Source organism: Schistocerca nitens, chromosome 11 (assembly GCF_023898315.1).
Source record: "Schistocerca nitens isolate TAMUIC-IGC-003100 chromosome 11, iqSchNite1.1, whole genome shotgun sequence".
NCBI lineage: Eukaryota > Metazoa > Arthropoda > Insecta > Orthoptera > Acrididae > Schistocerca > Schistocerca nitens.
In genome coordinates this window covers 25,225,814-25,250,902 of record NC_064624.1, presented here as the reverse complement: position 1 = coordinate 25,250,902, position 25,089 = coordinate 25,225,814, and the positions used below count along the sequence as shown (strand labels likewise).

Below are 25,089 nucleotides of genomic sequence, written 5' to 3'. Positions count from 1 at the left end.
TTGACTTTTATTTCCTTAAAATATACTGTTAAAGTTTAATCATATTTCATTTATAAACCTGTCCTCCCTTTACAGATTCTCAATTTTGTGTATTTTCTTGGAAGCTGTTCTTTTGGTTATTATATTTCATGCGCCATAGTCTTTTGTTTGTGAAATACGATAGAACCTGCAGTTATTTTAGTATCACAAAGTCCGATAATCAGTTTAATACTAATTTCCGCAAGGACACATATTTCAGTTCACAGTCAGTAACAAATTTTACCAAGCTGTGAGCCATTTGCTACTTTCAGAAGACATTGCATTAACTTTTGTAAAATTTCTGAATTAAGTTAATCATTTAATGAAAGGAGCTCCAGTTTATTTTAACGTAGCCGCCATTGCTTCTCATTTTAATATAAAAGTAGTTCACAACCTGAAGTTGTCTTTCATATTGTGTATATAATTCTTACAATTTCATGTTTGTAATTACGTGTATTTTCTGTTCCATGTATGAAACACATAACTAATGTCTGCAATTGAGAAGCATAAGGAGAGTGAACCAAGAAAAGGGATAACAAAAGTAAAAGCACGATAAGAAGTCGTAACTGTAAGGTATGGGAAAACAGTGTTTATCACGCAAGAAATACGACAGTGTAATGTTGACAGCACAGTGTCTCCCATCGCCTTTCTCTCTCTCTCTGTCTCTCTCTTTCCTCCTTATTTTTGTAATGTCCAGTGGAGGAAGACTACAAAATATGAAAACTACACGAACGTAACCTGCAAGACAGCTCAACAACATTTTACTGCATCTCTTTCTCCCGATATATCGGAAACAAATAGCATTTGCGTATTACCATCGACCATAGTGGTGATCTCATTAAATATATATGTATTTGTGCACTGGAGCAGGCCATCAGTGATCGAAGTCGCTCCCATAGACCTGTGTACACTACTTATCTCCTTGTTGTACCTCCCTGCAAGTTTCAGTGGGGATCAAGTCAGCATGCATAACTTTTCCAGACTTTTGAGTTCCTGTCAACTGTAGCACTACACGAGTCTGCTGATACATTCTATGATGTGTCGGTGTCAGACATTGAAATGTTTCCAGGCTTCGAGTTTTCACTATATCCTTCACATTCTGCACTTGTGGTCTCACAGAGCTACAAAACGACTATCACTATACTTTCATCTATGTAGTTCGATTAATTTCATGCTCATCCCATCGGAAATGGGTGCATGTAGATCATCAGAAAGACGGATATTCGTATGAATTTTTTAGTACGTTGATGTATATTACATGTATAAAATCAAAGCACACCTGGTTATCTTAGCAATATGAGCATATTCATATAGACGAAATGTGGAGAATTTGACCTAAAAACGGTAAAAAAGTACGAAAATAGAGGGAAAGTACATATAAACTCAGGAGAGATACGACAAAATGCGGGAAAATTAAGGGAGAATGAGAGAGTATTTACGTGTCTGTTTACTGCTGGCAAGTTCTTGTTCATGGAAACGAGTGTGTGACAGCAAAGGAGATGTGAGAAAAATCGAAGTGATCATCGACAACAATAAGGCAGCCTGAGTAGACTGTTTAATATGGATGGCATTGAAATGTAGAGAAACAAAATTAAATATGTCAGATCACAAGCCCTGGTGTGATCACAGACTTACCTGTAACCTTAGAAAAGACATCATATTTGCGCCAGTGACTTTTTTATTTCACAGTTGCAGTTTTGGCGTCAGGCCATTATCAAGTGAGATGTTATGGCTTTAAGCCATGTCAACCTAAAATGAGCTGACACATTTATATGCCGTTGTCATTACAGTTAAATACACTCGTGACTTTGTTACATAGTGTGAGCACAAATTCCCGTATGCCATGAAACAACGTGGTCTGTAGATACACATGTTCATTAGCCCATCACTAGTCACTTATGCAGCAAACTGCAGCGGCAGATTACTGTTTACAGGCTACTGGATCGGAGCGTGGAATGTCAGATCCCTTAATCAGCAGGTAGGTTAGAAAATTTAAAAAGGGAAATGGATAGGTTAAAGTTAGATATAGTGGGAATTAGTGAAGTTCGGTGGCAGGAGGAACAAGACTTTTGGTCAGGTGATTACAGGGTTATAAATACAAAATAAAATAGGGGTAATGCAGGAGTAGGTTTAATAATGAATAAAAAAATAGGAGTGCGGGTTAGCTACTACAAACAGCATAGTGAACGCATTATTGTGGCCACGATAGACACAAAGCCCATGCCTACTACAGTAGTACAAGTTTATATGCCAACTAGCTCTGCAGATGATGAAGAAATTGAAGAAATGTATGATGAGATAAAAGAAATTATTCAGCTAGTGAAGGGAGACGAAAATTTAATAGTCATGGGTGACTGGAATTGGTCAGTAGGAAAAGGGAGAGAAGGAAACATAGTAGGTGAATATGGATTGGGGGGAAGAAATGAAAGAGGAAACCGCCTTGTAGAATTTTGCACAGAGCATAACTTAATCATAGCTAACACTTGGTTCAAGAATCATAAAAGAAGGTTGTATACCTGGAAGAATCCTGGAGATACTAAAAGGTATCAGATAGATTATATAATGGTAAGACAGAGATTTAGGAACCAGGTTTTAAATTGTAAGACATTTCCAGGGGCAGATGTGGATTCTGACCACAATCTATTGGTTATGAACTGCAGATTGAAACTGAAGAAACTGCAAAAAGGTGGGAATTTAAGAAGATGGGACCTGGATAAACTGAAAGAACCAGAGGTTGTAGAGAGTTTCAGGGAGAGCATAAGGGAACAATTGACAGGAAAGGGGGAAAGAAATACACTAGAAGAAGAATGGGTAGCTCTGAGGGATGAAGTAGTGAAGGCAGCAGAGGATCAAGTAGGTAAAAAGGCGAGGGCTAATAGAAATCCTTGGGTAACAGAAGAAATATTGAATTTAATTGATGAAAGGAGAAAATATAAAAATGCAGTAAATGAAGCAGGCAAAAAGGAATACAAACGTCTCAAAAATGAGATTGACAGGAAGTGCAAAATGGCTAAGCAGGGATGGCTAGAGGACAAATGTAAGGATGTAGAGGCTTGTCTCACTTGGGGTAAGATAGATACTGCCTACAGGAAAATTAAAGAGACCTTTGGAGAGAAGAGAACCACTTGTATGAATATCAAGAGCTCAGATGGCAACCCAGTTCTAAGCAAAGAAGGGAAGGCAGAAAGGTGGAAGGAGTATATAGAGGGTTTATACAAGGGCGATGCACTTGAGGACAATATTATGGAAATGGAAGAGGATGTAGATGAAGATGAAGTGGGAGATAAGATACTGCGTGAAGAGTTTGACAGAGCACCGAAAGACCTGAATCGAAACAAGGCCCCGGGAGTAGACAACATTCCATTAGAAGTACTGATGGCCTTGGGAGAGCCAGTCATGACAACACTCTACCATCTGGTGAGCAAGATGTATGAGACAGGCGAAATACCCTCAGACTTCAAGAAGAATATAATAATTCCAATCCCAAAGAAAGCAGGTGTTGACAGATGTGAAAATTACCGAACTATCAGTTTAATAAGTCACAGCTGCAAAATACTAACGCGAATTCTTTACAGACAAATGGAAAAACTGGTAGAAGCGAACCTCGGGGAAAATCAGTTTGGATTCCGTAGAAATGTTGGAACACGTGAGGCAATACTAACCTTATGACTTATCTTAGAAGAAAGATTAAGAAAAGGCAAACCTACGTTTCTAGCATTTGTAGACTTAGAGAAAATCTTTTGCAACGTTAACTGGAATACTCTCTTTCATATTCTGAAGGTGGCAGGGGTAAAATACAAGGAGCGAAAGGCTATTTACAATTTGTACAGAAACCAGATGGCAGTTATAAGAGTCGAGGGGCATGAAAGGGAAGCAGTGGTTGGAAAAGGAGTGAGGCAGGGTTGTAGCCTCTCCCAAATGTTATTCAATCTGTATATTGAGCAAGCAGTAAAGGAAACAAAAGAAAAATTCGTAGTAGGTATTAAAATTCATGGAGAAGAAGTAAAAACTTTGAGGTTCGCCGATGACATTGTAATTCTGTCAGAGGCAGCAAAGGACTTGGAAGAGCAGTTGAACAGAATGGACAGTATCTTGAAAGGAGGATATAAGATGAACATCAACAAAAGCAAAACGAGGATAATGGAATGTAGACAAATTAAATTGGGTGATGCTGAGGGGATTAGATTAGGAAATATTTTTGGATATGTTGCATCTCTGTTGTGTGTGCAGCAAACTATCAGATCTCGCTGGTACATGTTAATGATGGATGCGTATCTGCAGGATGTGAACAAATTTTGGTTTTTGTTTAGCATTTTTATATGTGTGATGTTCATTATGGTTAAAATATCTACAAGTATGAATAATGATACGTGGTAACAGTAAGTAAATTACATGTCATAACAGTCTGGTGAGTTTAATCATTTGTTACCATTACCTAAGATGCACTTGATGTGTAACATGTGATTAAGATTAATATTTCTTTACAGAATTTGGCTGGAGTACACATACGGGGTTGGTGGCTCTTGCATTGTGTGCTGATGGAAGTTTATTGATACTGGTCACAGGCAATTGGATGGCAGTATATGAAAGCCAATAAGAATCACTTAACATAATTATTCCTTTCAGTAGGTGAAATGAATTGATTGTTTTAGTTTTAATATGCAGAGCGCCAAAATAACTTATACATTTCTGGTTATTATGAATTTTAGGGTGGGTTACTGGTTTTCATAGTTGTCTGATGAATGGAAAAAACTAGATGTAGTGCCACAATGACCTGTAGTGAAGCCTGAGGCCTAGGTTAGGGATGGAGTCTGATCACTTTACTGTGAGTTGGTGAAGCCAACTAATGTGGATGGAAGAAAACGTAGGTGTGCTGATGGGACTCATCTGCAGAGTACTAGTAGTGGGAGACCTTGAAACATTGGAATTTGACAGTGCAGATGTGAGCTACAAAGCCAATGAAGCTCAAGACAGAAGTATGACTGAAATAAAAAACTGGTGTGTACTGTAGCCTGAGATATATGTTCAACATTGCAGTAATCTACATGTGTGCTGTACTTACGATTTGGCCAGAAACTATGACTAGTTGATTAAATTGTAACCTAACTGAATAAAATACCAGCTAACTTTCTTTAGGGGCTATAGAAAATTCCGAATGAGCTTCGAGATTTGCAGTTGACAGCTGGCTTTGTAAGTGCACTTTCATCCAGTGTTTTATGTATTTGCCTGTCTGCTGTCATGCAATAAAAAAAGACATATGCCATCTAAACAGTGATTTTTGTTTTATTGTGTCTTGTATCAGCAGTTAAGTTTTGCCACTAATATAGTAGACACTACAGTCAACTTCAATTTGGTGCATAATTGGCACATACATCTCTCAAAAAATGAAACTTCATTTTATATGTAAACTCTATTGAACCTAGTATGAGTAGCTTTGTGGTATGTATTTTGTACTGAGCTTGAATATGAGTACTTTTTTAAACATTACAGAAGAAGGAAACCTATAGCCTTGACAGAAAAAGAAATTAGGCAAGTCAGAGTAAATGTAGCTAATGTTGCAACTTTCTATTATTGGATTTTCATACTAAATAGTTAATGAATAGACACTCTTTTAACATGTTCTCTGAGCAATCATTTTGCAAGTATGAAATGTAAACAAAAATATTTTATGTGGGAAAATATACGTTAGCTTTCTGAAATGAATCTGATTATATATTTCAGCAATTACTTTCCTTACCCAGGAATGCCAATAATTTAAGAGAACACTGACTACAGGCACATAGATATTTACTTTACTGCAAAAATATTAGTATTTTAAGATTTCTTAATTCCAGCATAATAAATTCATTCTCGTTTTTCGGTCACAAATGTTGCAATGAATTGGCCACATGAAATTTATTAGTGCTTTCAGATGTTTAAAGCTGAATTTGAACTGACATCAGATCCCATCAGAACGAAAAACTGTTTTTATAAACACAAACACCGATTTACTACGAAATATCCTACGCATAGCATTTGCAACTTCCGAAAATTCTCGAAACTGCGTTTTGTTTCAAGTTGATATACATTTTTGATCGAGGATGACATTGCTAAAATGGGGTCAAGCTTGCTTTACTTCCATTTCTTTAAAATCTGATAGATACTTCCAGATAAAATATTAAGCTGAGATATCATTCCTTATTACACATTAAACTATGCGGAGCTTATGGCCTCTATTTTGTTCATAATATATTTTGTAACTTAGTATTTTTTGTAATATTTCTTCTATTGACATTTTCAAATATTTCTGGCTGCTTTGAATAAGGTTATTTTTTCTATTGTGGTAATTGTGTCTTTAACTGCTGTACAGTGATGCATAGTATTTCAACCAATCTCTACAACTGCAAAATTTGAGTCTTCACTATTACTCTTCCCTCTGCCATAACTAGGTATCTCTCAGGATTTACTGTTAGATCACAATACTCACTTCAACAAATATGCAAATATTATATCAGTGAGCATTTCTCTGCTACAAATAGCTATCTTGAATTGCCCAGGCGTTCCTTAATAAGAACTGTGAATGATATGGTAACTGTAATGCCAGAGGCAGATGTCTTGAACTACACAACTGCAACACCTGAACTTCATACAGGGAAATATTTGTTGTCTGTGTGTGATGGTAACACTGTTTATATTGGCAACAAAGTTTGGTGAGTATTTTTTCTCCATTTTTATGGTTTTTTCCTGTTTATTTCATAAAGACTGAAAAAATCAGGGGTGTTTGTTTGGTTTCAGAGCTCTCTTGTAGTACTAATTTGTTAGTAATGAGACCCAGAGGGAAAATATGATTGAATTTGTTGTACAGAATTTGCAGTCTCTTGCTTGTATGTATAACAATATTCTTCTGAAATACTGTAGCTTTGAAATCAAATTTCAACACTTTATTTCTCCTTTCAGTTTCCTTCATTTTCTATGGATGCAAAGTGGAAACATTTTTTGTTTCATTTTTGTCAAGCTGAAGAGTAAGGAAAGTTTGAAATATAGAATGCACAATATACTAGAATATCTTTCTGTTCTTCTGTAAGTACTCTTGATTCTTCATGTTTCCTGAGTGAGAAACCACTCATATCAGTCACTTTCCCTATACTTTCCTTGCCAGTGACAACAATCATGATTCATATTCGTCATCAGATCATCATCATAAGTTATCTGCTATATTAGCAGGTCCTTTGCCTCTCCATTTTCTGCGATCCATTGCTTCCTTCTTAAGGCTGCTGTATGTTGTACCATCCATCATGTCATCCAGTATCTGGAATCTCTTCCTTCCTCACTTCCTTTTCCCTTCTACATAATCTTCTAAAACTGTTTTGATCAGTCCGTCATTCTTTCTTAATATATGCCCAATAAAATTTCTTTTTCTTCTCTTTATTACATCTAGTAACTGTCTTTTCTCTCCCACTCTTCTCAATACCTCTTAATTTTTTGCTCTGTCCATCCAACTTATTCTTTCCATTCTCCACCATGTCCAGATCTCAAAAGCCTCCAGCGTTTCTCTGTCTTTCTTTCTCATAGTCCATGTTGTTTCAGCACCATATAGAATAACACTCCACACAAGACATGTTATGAGTCTCTTGCTGAGTTCTCTGTCCAGACCGCTGCAGAAAATTCTCCTTTTCTTATAAAACGCCTCTTTTGCCATTGCTATCCTTGTTTTAATTTCTGTGATGCACTTCCAGTCAGTGTCTATCCTGCTTCCAAGATACTTAAAATTTTGCACCTGTTCTAGTATTTCTCCATTCAGCATAATTTTTATTTCCTTATTTCCTCCTAGTGCCAATACTTTTGTTTTATTTGTGTTAATTTTCATTCCATATTTTTTTCCATTAGTTTCAATGGTGTCCACCAAATCCTGCAATTCTTTTTCCCTGTGGCTAGAAGGACCATATCATCAGCAAACCTCAAACACCCTACTCTACTTCCTCCAATTTCTATACCTTTGTCTTCTATTGAGCATGGGTCAATCATATTTTCCAAGTAGAGGTTGAAAAGAGTAGGTGATAGACAGCATCCTTGTCTTACTCCTTTTCCTAGTCCGATCCAGTTTGTACTTTCTCCTCTCGCTTTAATTGAAACTTTTTGATTAAGATATAATGAGTTTACAAGTCTTCTGGTTTCCCAGGCCAGTCTCTTTTCCCTCATTATAGTTGCCAGCTTGTCCCAAACCACATTGTCAAATGCCTTTTCTAGATCGATGAAGCACATACACTCCTGGAAATGCAAAAAAAAAACACATTGACACCGGTGTGTCAGACCCACCATACTTGCTCCGGACACTGCGAGAGGGCTGTACAAGCAATGATCACACGCACGGCACAGCGGACACACCAGGAACCGCAGTGTTGGCCGTCGAATGGCGCTAGCTGCGCAGCATTTGTGCACCGCCGCCGTCAGTGTCAGTCAGTTTGCCGTGGCATACGGAGCTCCATCGCAGTCTTTAACACTGGTACCATGCCGCGACAGCGTGGACGTGAACCGTATGTGCAGTTGACGGACTTTGAGTGAGGGCGTATAGTGGGCATGCGGGAGGCCGGGTGGACGTACCGCCGAATTGCTCAACACGTGGGGCGTGAGGTCTCCACAGTACATCGATGTTGTCGCCAGTGATCAGCGGAAGGTGCACGTGCCCGTCGACCTGGGACCGGACTGCAGCAACGCACGGATGCATGCCAAGACCGTAGGATCCTACGCAGTGCCGTAGGGGACCGCACCGCCACTTCCCAGCAAATTAGGGACACTGTTGCTCCTGGGGTATCGGCGAGGACCATTCGCAACCGTCTCCATGAAGCTGGGCTACGGTCCCGCACACCGTTAGGCCGTCTTCCGCTCACGCTCCAACATCGTGCAGCCCGCCTCCAGTGGTGTCACGACAGGCGTGAATGGAGGGACGAATGGAGACGTGTCGTCTTCAGCGATGAGAGTCGCTTCTGCCTTGGTGCCAATGGTGGTCGTATGCGTGTTTGGCGCCGTGCAGGTGAGCGCCACAATCAGGACTGCATACGACCGAGGCACACAGGGCCAACACCCGGCATCATGGTGTGGGGAGCGATCTCCTACACTGGCCGTACACCACTGGTGATCGTCGAGGGGACACTGAATAGTGCACAGTACATCCAAACCGTCATCGAACCCATCGTTCTACCATTCCTAGACCGGCAAGGGAACTTGCTGTTCCAACAGGACAATGCACGTCCGCTTGTATCCCGTGCCACCCAACGTGCTCTAGAAGGTGTAAGTCAACTACCCTGGCCAGCAAGATCTCCGGATCTGTCCCCCATTGAGCATGTTTGGGACTGGATGAAGCGTCGTCTCACGCGGTCTGCACGTCCAGCACGAACGCTGGTCCAACTGAGGCGCCAGGTGGAAATGGCATGGCAAGCCGTTCCACAGGACTACATCCAGCATCTCTACGATCGTCTCCATGGGAGAATAGCAGCCTGCATTGCTGCGAAAGGTGGATATACACTGTACTAGTGCTGACATTGTGCATGCTCTGTTGCCTGTGTCTATGTGCCTGTGGTTCTGTCAGTGTGATCATGTGATGTATCTGACCCCAGGAATGTGTCAATATAGTTTCCCCTTCCTGGGACAATGAATTCACGGTGTTCTTATTTCAATTTCCAGGAGTGTATATAGGTCTCTTCCTTTTTCAATAAACCTTTCTCCCAAGATTCGTACGAGCCCTATTGCATCTCTGGTGCCCATATTCCGTCTACAGCCAAACTGATCCTTGCCAAGTTTCTCCTCCATTACTTTTTCAAGTCTTTTATTAATAATTCTTAACATCACTTTGGCTGCATGTGAAATGAGGCAGATTGTCCTGTGCTCGTTGCATTTCTTGGTTCCTTGATTTTTCGGTAATGGAATCATTACTGCTGTCAGAAAGTCCTCAGGCCATTTACCACTGCCATATATTTTAGTACGTAATCTCAATATTTCTCTTATTCCGTCCTGGTTTAAGCATTTTAATATTTCTCCCGGTATCGTATCTATACCTACTGCTTCACATTTTTCATTGCAGCTATGGCAGACTTTACTTCTTCCATTATGATGGTTGGTCCTCTCTCGTCGTCACTTACACTGTTGTGTGATTCAAGTTCCAGAGTTTCGGGTTTGCTATTTGTGTCATGTAGCTCTTTTAGATATTCTTCCCATCTCTGGAGGACGTCGTCACGATCTTTGTACACTACCTCTTTGTCTTTACTCAAAATTTCCATAGTAGCACTTCCTGCCCTGCTTTGTTCCCATGTCATAGTCATTACTCTGTTGTATAGTAGGTTGTATCTTCCCTTCTTGTCCAGTTCTTCAATTTCATCACATTACTCTTTTAGCCATTTTTTCCTAGCCTGCTCTGTTTCTCTTCGCAGTTCATTATTGAACCTTCGGTATCTCTTTCTTGCATCTTCAGTGCTCTTGTTTTTCAATTTTCTTCTCTCCTCCATCTTGGAAAACATTTCTTGTGTGACCCATGGTTTTTTGACCTTTTCCCTTTTACATATCCTATATTTTGCTTTCCTGCTTTAATGATTCCTTCTTTCAGCATATTCCAGTACTCGTTGGCATTATGTGGTGGTTCTTTGTCTCATAATGTGTTGAGAAACTCCCTAGACAGCACTTCTGTAGTTTGTTCTTTGTTGGATCTTATCTTTTCTAGATCCCACTTCTTCACCATGGTCATCTTCTTCAGTTTTTTCATTCTTATTTCTATTTCTGCCATAAGTACGTTGTGGTCACTATTAATGTCTGCATCTGGTAATGTGTGCACCTTCTTGATTCAATTCCTGTATCTTTCTTCTACCAGTATAAAATCGATTTGGTTTCTATAGTTATCCCCTGGTGATATCCATGTGTAGAGCCTCCTCTTGTGGTTCTTGAACCATGTGTTTGCCGCTATCAGCTGCCTTTCCCTGTAGAAGTCAATTAGCCATTCACCTCTATCATTTCTCTTTCCAAGACCATGACTGTATACTATATCTCCCACTTTCCCTTTTCCCACAATGGCGTTCCAGTCTCCCATTACTATTTTGCACCATTTTTTATTTTCATCCATTATTCTCTCTATTACATTTTACGTTTCCTCTACAATTTGGTCATCATGTTCTGAAGTTGGCATATACACCTCGACAATCAGTAAATCTTTTTGTGCTCCTTTCAGCCTTACACCAATAATCCAGTCATTTGCGTAGTCTACATATTCCACACATTTAGCCAACCATCAGATATATCTCCTTCTATTTTGGAATATCAACTAACATCTGGTGATGAATCAGATGAAGAGCCACAAAAATGAGCAAATGTTAATTTGAAGCAATTAAAGCCAACTAATGGTAACAAAGTTCAGAGCTATTGTAGACAGCCAATGAAGGTGACATTACCAATGTGCACCCCTTTAAAGAACAGAATTTAGAGACATAGAGAAACACTTTCAAGGACAAGCAACCCCATAAAAAATGTAGAAACATTGATAACACAGGGATATAAATATTTTCAAAATCAGATACCAGTGCAAAGAATCCTACATTTCATTCAGGGAACTCCATGTTCCAGGAGCTTACATGAAAGATCCATGTTGAGACAACTGCAGAAGTAAATGTCATAAAAAGTTTGTCCATGCAGAAAGGCTGAACATTTTTAAAGATATTGCAAATTAGAACTGTATAAAAAACAGACTTTAGTTGCTTTAAAAAAAGCAAGCACATGAGTGAACTCAAAAAGGAACTTCACTATTATGTTCTACTTCCTATGAAGAACAGAATGAATCCAAGACTGCAAGACCATGTTTCTGAATAAACTTGGAATCCGTTAAGGCGTTGTGGTAACAGTGATGAATAAAACAGCAGTCGAAAACACAAGTGAAGAAGGCAGAAGGACCATCATCTAAGGAAATTTAATTCACCAGAAATTTGGGATGGTGTGAGGAATCATGCTGAAAGTTTTTCAGTGGCTCAGTCTTACTACTTTCACACTGAAAAAATAATAAAATATCTTAGATTGTCACTTAACATCACACTTGTGTGATCCCTGTATAAATTTGTGCATACAGACCATATTTACAGAAAGACATTTCAGAGGATTATAGTCTCTGTTTTCATCATCCTAAAAAAAAAGATCAGTGATGTCTATACATGGCCTAGAGTACCGCTGGGGTCAATAAAGGAACACTGACACCTGATTATTATGCTAATCTTTTAGAAACAGACAGTGTTTGTGAGGAGAAAAAACAAGAGATGGAGTGAGCCCAAAACTTATATAGGACTTCTGTAAGCTGCAACTTCTGTTTCCAGCAACTGATCCCATTAAAAATGGGTTGTTTTATAAGCAGCGACTGAATTTTTTAAAATTTTATAGACAATGACATAAAGTCAAAACAAGAAGAGTGTTTAATGTGTTCGGAAATACAGGGAAAACGAAGAAGATATGAGATAGCAAGCTATTTGTATGGATGTTGAAGTCTCTACCTGCATTGGTAAAGCTCATTTTAGCGATTGTTATGGAAGACAGAATCCCAACAAATTTGCTGATGTCCTCATCCGCTATTCAGGAAATATCTAACCTATAATTAATCAAACACTGGAAGATCTAACCTAGAATTAATCAAACACTGGAGGATCTAACCTAGAAGTAATTGATTTAAAATTCATGTTTATTCATCACAGTGAAATGGAATGTATCTCATTGCATTTGGCAGTCAGTACAGAATTTTAAAAAAGTTGGTAAAAGTGGACTGGCCTACTGACTGGAGTACTATTGCTGAATATGCAATACCTTATACTGTTGGTGAAACAACGCATGAGATTATCAGTTGACACTATCATGTGATTTTAATTTTGCTGATACGAAAGAAGATGTGACCAGAAAAGCAGTTAGATGCCTAAGACCGAGTAAGGTGGTGCAGTGGTTAATACACTGGACTCGCAATTGGGGGAACTATGTTTCAAACCAGTATCTGACCATAGAGTTTTAGGTTTTCCATGACTTGCCTAAATCGCTCCAAGCAAAAGTTGGGATGTTTCATTTGAAACACGGCTGATTTCCTTCCCCATGCTTAACACAGTCTGAGCTTTGCACTGTCTCCAATGACCTTGGTGTCTATGGAACGTTAAATCTAATCATCTTTCCCTCTTTGGATGGGAATGTCATAAAACAGCGTCCATTTTTAAGCGATTTAAAGAAAACTTTGACGAATTACTCATAACTATAACAAGAAAACAAGAGAAATCAACGAGATCTCACTGTCAAACGCCCTGTACATGCCCGTTCTGCCTGTAACAAAGGAAAATTACAACGATGTGTTGTCCATGTGCTGATCAGTGCTTCCCATAACTTACGTCTGGGGACAGCAAATTGTGGAGCCGTTCGGGTGAACTCGGCTAACTTCGGTTCGGCTGACTTCGGATCTGCTCCACTCGTAGCCCCTCTGGTGGCAGACAGTGAAAGCTTGACACTTGACAGTTTACAGTTGACAGTCACTGTTACTTTCGGGCTTCGGCTGAGTCTTGTGTGTACTGTTCGTTACTTCGCTTGTTTTTGTTGTTGTTACCGTGTAGTTGTTATTGTGTGAACCGGTTCTCATTAGAAAGATGGAGCATTACAATTGCAATTTGTGCACTGCAACTTATAGCAACAATAGAAACTTATATCGCCACATCCGCTGCAAGCACCCGGTTGCTGTTGGTGAAAAATTTACGTGTGTTTTGTGGGGGTATTCTACTCCTAGAGCAGATGTTCTAAAGCATCATGAGAATGCTGTGCATAACACAGAACGCAAAAATATAGTACTGTGTGCTTTATGTGACTTTGGCAGCTCAAATAGAAACGGAATGCTTCAACATTATTCATTGCTCCATGATCTAGTTATCCACGAAGAAAATCATGAATTTTGTGATCAGAGTAAATTTTATGAATGGAAACGTGAATTAGAAAAAGATACTGTGAGTGAATTTGTACATGCAAGAGGACAATGTAATAAAAGTGCGGATGGAAGCAGCAAGTTGTATTTTAAATGCCACCGTGATGGAAATTACAGACCCCGTGGAAGCAATAAGCGTCACTTAAAACTAATGAGCAGTAATAAAATTGGTGGTCACTGCCCATCTAGAATGGATGTGACACTTTATCCATCAGGCCGAGTGAAAGTTATCTTTTGTAGCACACATGTGGGTCATCAGCAGGAGATGGGACGTTTGAGGCTTTCGAAATTTGAAAGAGAGGAAATAGCAAAGAAAATTGCTATGAAAATCCCGTTTGATCACATTCTCGACTCCCTTAGATATCCGATTCAAGATAGTGGTTTGCAGCGTCATAACTTGCTGTCAAGAAAAGATATCCACAATGTAGCACAAAGTTACAACCTGAAGTCTGAGGCTATAAGACATAAAAACGATTGAACTAGTGTGGAATCGTGGGTGAGGGAGATGCAGGAGACAGGATCTGTTGTCCAGTACTACAAACCACAAGGTGTTGCATCACAAGAATACAATCTGCAAAATGAAGATTTCATTTTAATAATAATGAACGAACCTCAAAAAGATATGTTGGTGAAATTTGGAGGTAACTGTGTTTGTATGGACAGCACCCATGGTTTAAATGACTATGGGTTCGAATTGACAACGTTATTAGTGTTAGATGAATTATGGCAGGGATTTCCATGTTCGTTCATGTTTTCCAATAGAGGAGATCTTCCAGTTATGGAAGTTTTTTTACGTGTCATAAGAAACACACTGCAAGTCCCAGTACATACAAATGTGTTGATGTCTGACATGGCAGATGTATTTTTCAATGCCTGGTGCAAAATAATGACTCCACCTAAGCAAAGATTGTTCTGTTCATGGCATGTTGACAGAGTGTGGAGAAAAAATCTGTGTAGGGTAAAGGGACACGAAAATCAAGTGCAAGTGTATAAGTTAATTAGAACATTAATGGAGCACAACAACCGAGAAAGTTTTCAGGGAATTTTAGAAGTGGCTATACACTACATGAAAACAGAACCGGACCTTTCGGAATTTGGGATGTATTTTGAAAAAACCTACAAGGCCACATCTACAAATTGGGCATATTGTTACCGACAGCACAACACTCCAAACACCAACATGCATTTAGAAAGAATGTACGGTGTGATCAAACTCATATATTTGAAGGGAAAGAAGCCCAAGCGACTGGATGTGGCCATCCATGCACTTATGCGCTACTTGCGAGACAAGTTGGGTGACAGGTTGATTCATTTGAATAAAGGAAAACTGACGACCAAATTCTCAACCATAAGGCAACGGCATCTATCATCAGAGCAGCTGAAACCTGAAAATGTTATTTGTGGAGATGGAGAGTGGGAAGTAGTATCAGCAAACAATGAGGATACATACATTGTAAACAAATTGCAAGGCAGTCTATGCAAATGTGAGCTACGTTGCTCTGACTGCAATGCTTGTATTCATGAATACATTTGTAGTTGTGTTGATTCAGCTATCAAATTCAACATGTGCAAACATATTCATTTAGTTTGCACATTTACAGCTGAAAAAGTTGATAGCGAACCTGAGTCCTCGGACACTGACTTGATTGTCTGTGAGCCAGGTAGTGGCGATAATCAGGACGTCATAATAAAGGAGTTGCAAAACCCTGTCACATTGAGACACATTAAAAGCCTGGAACACAAACGAGAAAAGCTTTTGCAACAGTTTAATTTATGTTTGAATGAAGCCACATCTGCAGAGGCATGTGAAGTCATCAGCAAATGTCTGTCCTCTCTGATGCCCACTCTTGAAGCTATGCAGTCTACATCAACTAAATTACCTGCCCTTTCATCAAGCCAAGTTTCTCGATTTGAGCCTCAGAAAAGGTTTGTGGCCACCAAAAGGAAACGGGAAACAACTTGTGTGCCAATCATGAAGCCTGACATCTCGGAAAGAAGAAATATTGTCACTGGACTACTACCAACACCTCAAGATGAGGGATTGAGCAGTGACTGATATACACTTTGCAGGAGAGGTCTTGAGATTCAATATCGAGCCTTGGAATGGAGACTATACACAGTTCTTGAGTGAATGTTTAGAACCCTATTATTCTTGAATTGCTTTATTGATTTATTGTTCCATTTACATCTACAGCTGCACAATGTGCAAGAGATATTTGAATTTTTATGTTAATATTAACAGTTTTACATATAATATACATTTCTACACAATAAAACACATTAATATATTAATAAATGATGAATACTTAAATAAATGTTGTTTCACTATATACAGAGAGAGAAAATACAAACGTTCTTCTGAATGAGACTGCATTGGGTTAACATAGAAAAATTTATTTTTGTAGGTATTCATTTACTGTGTAAAAGCAGTCATCAGCCCAGTACAACTTCAATTTATATTTGAAGTGACCAATGTTTTGTATGTGTTTAATGGTATGTGGTAAGGCATTGTATAGATTGATACTAGGATGGTTTAGACCATTTTGAAATAACTTTGTGTTGGCGCTTTGAACAAGTACATCCAATTTTTGTCTTGTATCATAGCTGTGTATTGCATGATTTTTGAATGATGAGTGGTCTTTTTGTACGTAAGTTTTGCTTTAAATACATTATATTTTCATGTATATATATGCTAGGAAGTGGCAGGATCATACTTTTTTGAAACAGTGGTCTACATGATTTGCTATTGTCTATCCCTTCCATTATTCTTAAAAAAATTTTTTTTTGAATTATGAGTGTTTTGATGACATCTCCAGAATTTCCCCAGAACATAATCCCGTACCACAGGTGAGAGTTTACAACTGCATAATATATGCACTGAAGAGTGTTGTAGCTGGTACAAATTTTAATGTATGTAACACAAAACAATAAGTACATAATTTTTTGTTCATTTGCTTAATATGTGCTTTCCATTTCAAGTTGTCTTGTAGATGAAGTCCAAGAAATTTGGTACAGGCTGTTTTGGCAATTGTCTGTCCATATATCTCTAGATTTCGTGATATAAGATTTTTTGTTAGTGCTGTGTGAACATCCATAGCTACAGTTCTCCAGTGTTTAGTATTAAGTCATTCTCATCAAAGTTAACATTTTAGCCTTGCATTCTCTTACATTTTTTACAAAAACAAATAAAACATATTTTTTTAATTCACTGGTGTACTGAAGTTTTTCTCATATTTTGGAGATGAGGAGCAAGATCAATCACCTCCTTAGCCTCTCCATTTCTGATTGATGAAATACGTAGCAAAAGGTGGGTAACTCTTCATTCTATTATATATACCGATACATATCTGCAAATTTTTATAGCACTCTTTGAGGCTTTTTAAAGAGGCACTCCATATGTAAATGGAGTGGGGAAAAAAATCTAATAATCAGCACAGAGGGCATAACCTCTGTCATACTCTTCAGAATGAAAATCAGCGTATAGATTTGTTTTATCTACATGGCCACACTACTGATTATATTTCAAAACCATTCTCCCTGAATATAATTGTGGATGTATCAAATGTTGCCATTAAGGAACTGTGCTGACAATGATTTACCCACACACCAAACTTTAGGCTTGTCAGCAATTCAAACCAATTTTCATCAGAATGGTAACTGATGAAATTTTAATATACATCTGAACAATCTGATACAGTATGTCTTAGGTGCAATTTAAATTGCATATCTGAGGCAATTAAGATTACAAATCTTATCAAAGAAAGATACTGTCTTCTACTTCACCATGTTTCTAACCACGTAAAAATTGTGCTTTGACGGTTTCCTTTACATTTTAAAGCCTTTATCATTAGCAACGATGATTTTCATTTGCTTTTTCTTTATCATCAGAAAACACAAATGTCAATCAGAGGGCACAGGCAATTAATGTTGTGAATTCGCACTGTTACACTAAAGTACTTGTAAATTCCTGTAAACACAGTTTGCATTTAACTACCAATTTCTTAACACGAAATATCCTTAGCGAGTAAATTTTCTATGCCACTACTACTGATATTATAGAAACAGACCGCCCAATTTTTAAAATATTTCGAGTACTAACTGGTAATGTGTAGATCTTATTCTAATAACAGGCTCATTACTCTAATTACTTTATTTCATAAAGCCTGCCAGGTGTTTCTGACACTTCAGGCCAGTGCAACCTATTAACAAATACTTGACCTCAGGCTTATGAAATAGCAATGTCGAAAAGGCTTCCTTCGAATCAAGTTTTAAATTTAGGACATTTCGAGAAAAGCAGACGCTAGGACAGCTATTGAGGTGTGAATAAGATCTTACTTTCTGATCAAAACTTGAAAAATATGAAATCGCTCAAATGTTTTGTGAAATGATTTATTATCTAAAAGTAAGAAATAAATAGATTAAAAGATACATCTGACATGCCACGAATGATGCGTGACGTCAGGTGAAGCAAATGAGGCATATCAAATGTACTTTAGCCACACCTGACAAATATACTTCGATATGCAATGTAAAACCTGTGAATAAAACTTTGTACACAGAACATACGAAAAGGATTACAACGTAAAGAGTTAAAATTTTTTTTTGAAAATAACCAGGTTTGAACCAGAGCGCATTAACCATTGCCAGCGCCCAAACCACACACGTTTCCTCTACGCTACGGATGCTATTGGAAACACGAACTAACATAATTGTATTTACCACTTTTATATATTTGTCGGCTATTGAAAGTTTGTGGTCAGATAATAAATGCGTGTCTTCGCTTCATTGACGAACTAGTCAAACGTTTCGGTGCACATTCTCGTACATTCGCAGAATTTGTTTGTGATCCTCGTAGTTAATGGATAAATGCAGGGTGGCATTCTTTAGAAACAGCTGGTTGGCTGTGGTAGCCATGTTGTAGCGGCAGTTCGTCGTCTGCAGACCCGAAGGCTGCCGAACCGAAGTTACCGAGTTCACCCGATCGGCTCCACAATTTGTAGTCCCCAGACGTAAGTCTTCCCATATGGTTCATTGAAGATTTAAATTTCCGAGAAATTTTCAAACGCATTTCTTCAATAACAGCTATTTTAAGTTATGTAGTTGTTATACTAAAATAGCGATAAGGATTTACCAAAGGGATAGAGTAGGTATCCTATCTAATTTAATTTTCGCAATTTTATCTTTCCGGTTTTTCCGTACTGGTTATCTCACAGCCCACAGCAGAGTGCTTTGTCTTGCTATTAGATCTTTGGTTTAGCTGGTTTCTTTCAGTGTGAGTGTGTAGGCAGGTGCAACCTCATGGTTTAGCGGAATTTTCTGTGTGACATTCTCCAGATAAATTTTAAGCGTTTATAAACTGCAAACAAGAATAAGTGAAGAAAGCTGTTTCGTAAGTAAATTAGTGCCCTACTTCATTTTTATCACAATAACAGTTGAGTTTGACGAGTGTAATAGTTCGCGAATATCTTGTGATGACGCTGTGGTAGCTATGTTTGAGGCTGTTGTCTTTTAATTTTTAATGGGTACATAAGGATGAGATTTTATTCTGTATTTATGATCACATTACCTATAGTGTGTTTGGTGAAGGTGTACGAGTGTTATAAATTTTCAGGTTATGTTCATAACAACTAAATACCCGAGTTATTAGAGCTTGTTATTTTTGGCCTGTCCAGGTAAAATCGCTACGTGTATCTTAGTAAAAGAAATGGCTTAGATTGTGACGTGTTGTCAGAAGCAGTTTGCCCATGCAATGATCTCCGTCATGTACTTCGTGACTGACGAGAAAAGGCGGCCAGTGAAATTCAACACATTCGCTATGTTAGTACGGTTATGTTGACTTACTTAGATATGATTGTGATGATAATTTGCTGTGATGTAGACATATAGCGGCTCCAGATTTTAGAGCTAACGTAAGCATGTTTACAAGTGCCCACAGTTACATCATTTCATGCTTTGAGTATGTTCGCATGAAAGGAAATGCTGTAATTCTGTTGCATTTTGCTAGTTTTCCCTGTGCTTTGATTACTCGTGTCGTTAGTACTCTTCTAACATGTGTATATACCAGTTTGTTGTAGTGTGTGGGTTTTAATGGAGTTCTGTATAAGAATACTGTAATTTAGGAACTGGCGAAATACAAAGTACAAATTAACTGTAATTCGTCTAACATAAAGCATTACATGCCATCAGAACTTAATAGATCATTCATCATAGTTACAGTTAGTAGGAAGTCGTTTTATTAAATCAGTTTTGTAAGAAAAAACGAACCACTGTTTAATCTTGATGGTAATGAAGAATGAGAACTTTTGCACTGCAGTGAGCAATCTATGATACATGTATATGGTTTTCTTTAATTGCAGGTAGAGATTCCAAAATGATGCTTACTATAAACTGAATAAACATCCGTGAATGAATACAGATGAAGTTTCAAGGTAATACCTATGTTGAAAATGCGTATTCACTGATAAACAAACAATCTGTACGTCCAGGTTCTCATCATGTCCCTATCAGACTGAAATTAACGCAATGAAAAAAGTGTAGAATGAAATATTTGATGTTATTCAGAAATTTCGCTGCAATCTCTTGCCTACTTTGATTGTTTGTAATGCTGAAGTTAGTGCATGCACAAAAAATACACATCTTCCATAATTGTCACAATAGAAAAGTATCCATGAGCCAGTGTTAAAAACGAGTTTCCAGTGCATGTTACTTTATGGGTGTTCTCACTCTTCATGACCTGAGAAATGTAAATGAGTTTGTATCACTGAACCTACTTTTCCTCATCCTTTCTGATTGTTTCCTGTGTAATCACCCATTTGCTGCAACCATTAGTTGAGTGAAAATACTGCCTTTGAGCTATACCTCATGGTAACAACGGAAACTGAGTACCACTGTTCTTATCTGATTGCTTTTTTTTTTTTTTTCAGACTGTAGAACTAAAGCAATGGACCAGGAGCCAGCGATGTGGATAAAAAAAGAGGGAGCGGACGAAGTAAAAACAGAGTTATACTTCATGGTAAGTGGCTTACTTGTATTTAAGTGTTTCATTAATGTGTACAGTATGGTGTGTGAATACATAAAATTAATGTCATACTGCTGGAAACATGGTTAATTCTGTTTACTAAACAACTGATGAACTTTCACACTTAAGTGACATTTTGCACAGTGCATTGAAACAAGCCTGTTATTAAACCTCACATAGAATTCAGCAAGAGTTTCAATTTAATGTTCAGGGAAAACTTTTTTAATGCACAATTCAATTATACTGATAACATGGTTGCCGATCCTGTTCAACTTTTTGGATACAATTTCGTAGCTGTAAAAGAAAAGGTCAAACTATAGTAAATTCATCAGTGTGTGCTATCAAAGTGGCTCATAAATCTTTTCAAGCCAAATTTTGACTGTACTTCATTGCCTTGTATCTACTGAAAGAACAACTTTCTGAAGCTGGTACTTTAGTTATCTGCAGCCTGTCAGCATGTCATAAAGCACTGCCAGTGGCATCCAGATTGCTCAAATAATAACTGAGTTATCTGAGCTCACCTTGTCTGATCAGAAAAGTTTTTATTTTAGAGACAGACCAGTTTAGTGTCAACAGTTGAGTTTAATAACATGCTTCAACAGTCAGTCTGAACCACATTGTTGTGTAGTGAAGAATGTTCAGATGTTGTGTGTGCCTTTTTAAATGATGTAAAGTGTGTTGCCATCACTGAATAAACATCGTTTATCGGTAAGTAAAAATTATTTCATGGTATGGGGTGACTTTTTAGAAATGTTTCAGGTTATTTAATTTTTCTGTTGTATTCTCAAGGAAGTTCCCATTACCTATGATTGTTTAATATTTTTCAGTTGGAAATATACACCACTTTTACTTTATCTAATATTAAAACAAACAGCAACTAGAAGCATAAATTTAATTGTAGTGTAATGGATATCAATGAGGTTTCAGTACGGTGTCATTGGTCCTGCAGATAATTATGCATATCAGCTGAAAATATACACACATCAGTGAGACTCCATTCCAATCAAAGATTTTTAAGTAGAGTCATAGGAATTAATAAACCAAAGAAGTGAGGTATGTCTTACTGAAAATGTATAAATATGCTTTCATCACAAAGCAATACTTGTGGACAAATATGACTTTCTACCATGATATTGTTGTAACCCTTTTGGTGCAAAGAACCATTCTGTTAAAAAGGGTTTACAGATTGTCAATGTGGAAACAGCAAAACAATTGCAAGCAGTGACTAAGAGCAATGTGAAACCTGGTCGGAAGATATGTCCAGCTTGCAGAAACAATTTTTAGCAAAGAAAGCAGAAAAATGTCAACTTCAAACCAGTCAGAAGATGAAGCATATTCAGAGGTATCAATTGATTCAATTCTAACTGCTTTTGGGGTCTCCCCTCCAAAATTTCAGAGAATATCCAAAAGGGATGTGAAAGGTTATGCAAAACAAAACATAAGCGTAGCTCAACAGGCAATTGTGAGTAACATTGCTGATGCTGGAGGATTCGCCCCAAAAGATCTTCAAACACCTAGTACAAGCAAGACATGTCCAGATTGCGAAGATTATAAGCAGCGGATTAAGGAATTGAAAGAGAAGTTGCAATTGTCAAGGCAGCCTGAAAAATTGCAGATACTGACATTAGTACCACAAAGCTGTACTATAAAAGAGACAATGCAAGAATTTGGTGTTTCAGAGAGGATGGGAAAAGCAGCTAGGAAGTTACAGGCAGAAAATGGTATACTAACTCTGCCAAAGAACAAGTGTGGCAAGAAGATTCCAGATGCTGTAAAAGAAAGAGTGGTAACATTTTTTCAGAATGAAAAATTAGTCTAATTTGTCCAGGTAAAAAGACTGTGTATCAATTAGAATAGAAAGAAAGATAGTTTTGATGCAAAAATACCTTCTCCTGAATAATTTGAAAGACATGTTTGCTGCATATCAACTTCGGCATGGGCCTGAAATTGGATTTGGCAAATTTTGTGACTTGAGGCCAAAATGGTGCATTGCTGTGGGTGCTGCAGAACCCACTCAGTTTCTGTTTGCACTTTACACCAAACTGTGAAACTGATGCTTGCAAACAATCCAATTAAAGAAGATTATAAGCATCTGATTGCTAAAACAGTGTGTAATTTGGAATCCAGACTGCATGCTTCATCGCTGAAATCTGTCTGGGAAAAGAACTACTTGAACAGTTTTTAGAAAGTAGTTTAGAAGACAGTGATCCAGATGATACCATTGAGTTCAAACAGTGGGTGCACACTGATAGATACATTAGAAACAAAGCAGATGACCACTGAGGATTTTATTGAAGACCTGATTTCAAAAATTTGCAAACTTTCCACTCATTCTGTTGCAAAGCACCAGAGCAACCACCTAAAATGTATAAAAGAAAACTGTAAGACACCTGATATGATCATATTAATGGACTTTGCTGAAAATTACTCCTTCATTGTGCAGGGTGCAGTTAAAGGCTTTCACTGGAACAACAGCCAAGCAACTTTACACCCATTTGTTTTATACTTCAGAAATAACTTGGACATCAGCAGCATCACCTACTGTATAATAAGCGACAGCCTCAAACATGATGCAATTGCTGTAAATGCTTTTATAGTGAAATTAATAGAAGATCTAAAGTGTCTCCTTGGAAAAAATGACACACATTTACTACTTCAGTGATGAGTGAGCAGTGCAGTGCAAAAACTTCAAAAATTCTCTGAATCTCTGCCACCATCAAAATGACTGGAATCTCAGCTGAATGGAACTTTTCTGCTACAAGCCATGGTAAATCTCCATGTGATGGAATTGGAGGAACTGTAAAGTGCCTGGCAGCAAGAGCAAGCCTTCAAAGACCAACTGAGGACCAGATTTGACACCAACTGACTTGTTTAAATACTGTGCAGAGAATAACAGAGGAATCCAATTCATTTTTCTTTCAAAAGAACAAATTGAAACATTAAAAACTGAGCAGGAAGCAAGGTTAAAAAATGGCTGCACAGTATCAGGAACAAGAGAGAATCGCCATTTTGTGCCATTAAATGAAGAGCAAGTTAGAAGAGTATTCAATGATACAAACATTCTTTGTGGCAAATGTTGACCAACGTCAAGCATTTCATTCAGAAATATTAAAGCCTTACAACTGGGCCCATAAATTGCCTGTATATATGATCAGAAATGGTTGATTGGTACTGTGTCTGAAGTTTCAGAAGAAGAAAATGCACATTCATTCTATTGGCCAGCTAGGCAGGATGCTTGTTGGATTGCAAACCAACACATTATTTCTGTCATTCCAGGTCCATTAGCAAGAAAGCATGTTAGAATCAACTGTAATTTCTATTAACAAATTTCAGCAAATGAATTAATAAGAACTGAAATATTTGGCTTGGCAACCATAAAGAGTACATGTATTTTTTTAATGTAATATAAATGTAAGTTTATTTGATATGACAAGATTTATGAACCACTTTGACAGCACACTATGATGAATTTACCATAGTTTGACCTTTTGTACTAAAACGAAGCTATTGTACCCAAAAAGTTGAACAGGATCACAAAGTTTGAGCACAACAGGTATCTAAGATCCTGAACAGCGGTAAAACAAAGTTTATCATTTATTCATTTCAGTCGCAATGTCAAAAAACGAGCCTTTATGGAGAGGTGGCTGGTGGCCCCACCATACTACTTATGAAGCTGTAATTTGGCAGTGCTTCATGTAAGGTATATATATATATATATATATATATATATATATATATATATATATATATATATATAAGAACAAAGATGATGTGACTTACCAAACGAAAGTGCTGGCACGTCGATAGACACACAAACATACACACAAAATTCAAGCTTTCGCAACAAACTGTTGCCTCATCAGGAAGAGGGGTATACACTCACGTGCGCGCGCGCGCACTCTCTCACACACACACACACACACACACACACACACACACACACACACACACACACACACACACGTGTGTGTGTGTGTGTGTGTGTGTGTGTGTGTGTGTGTGTGTGTGTGTGTGTACCCGTCCTTTTTTCCCCCTAAGGTAAGTCTTTCCGCTCCCAGGATTGGAATGACTCCTTACCCTCTCCCTTAAAACCCACATCCTTTCGTCT

At 37.9% G+C, this 25,089-nt stretch overlaps 1 protein-coding gene across 7 annotated transcripts in view; it reads left to right on the top strand.

Moving 5' to 3' along the window:
• The window catches only part of LOC126213561 (zinc finger protein 708-like), a 451,089-nt gene that overhangs the window by 309,243 nt on the left and 116,757 nt on the right, over positions 1-25,089 (top strand). The window contains exons 1-4 of one of the 7 annotated variants that reach the window (XM_049941395.1): positions 19,231-19,352; positions 19,636-19,780; positions 20,320-20,391; positions 20,887-20,975. The exons of 2 other annotated variants lie outside the window; for them this stretch is intronic. In XM_049941395.1, coding sequence (XP_049797352.1) covers positions 20,379-20,391; positions 20,887-20,975 — 102 coding nt within the window. In that variant the 5' untranslated portion in view covers positions 19,231-19,352; positions 19,636-19,780; positions 20,320-20,378. Of the gene's footprint in view, positions 1-19,220; positions 19,353-19,635; positions 19,781-20,319; positions 20,392-20,886; positions 20,976-25,089 lie in introns of those variants that run through there. 4 more of the 7 variants (XM_049941394.1, XM_049941397.1, XM_049941396.1 and 1 more) reach the window with 4 other exon arrangements.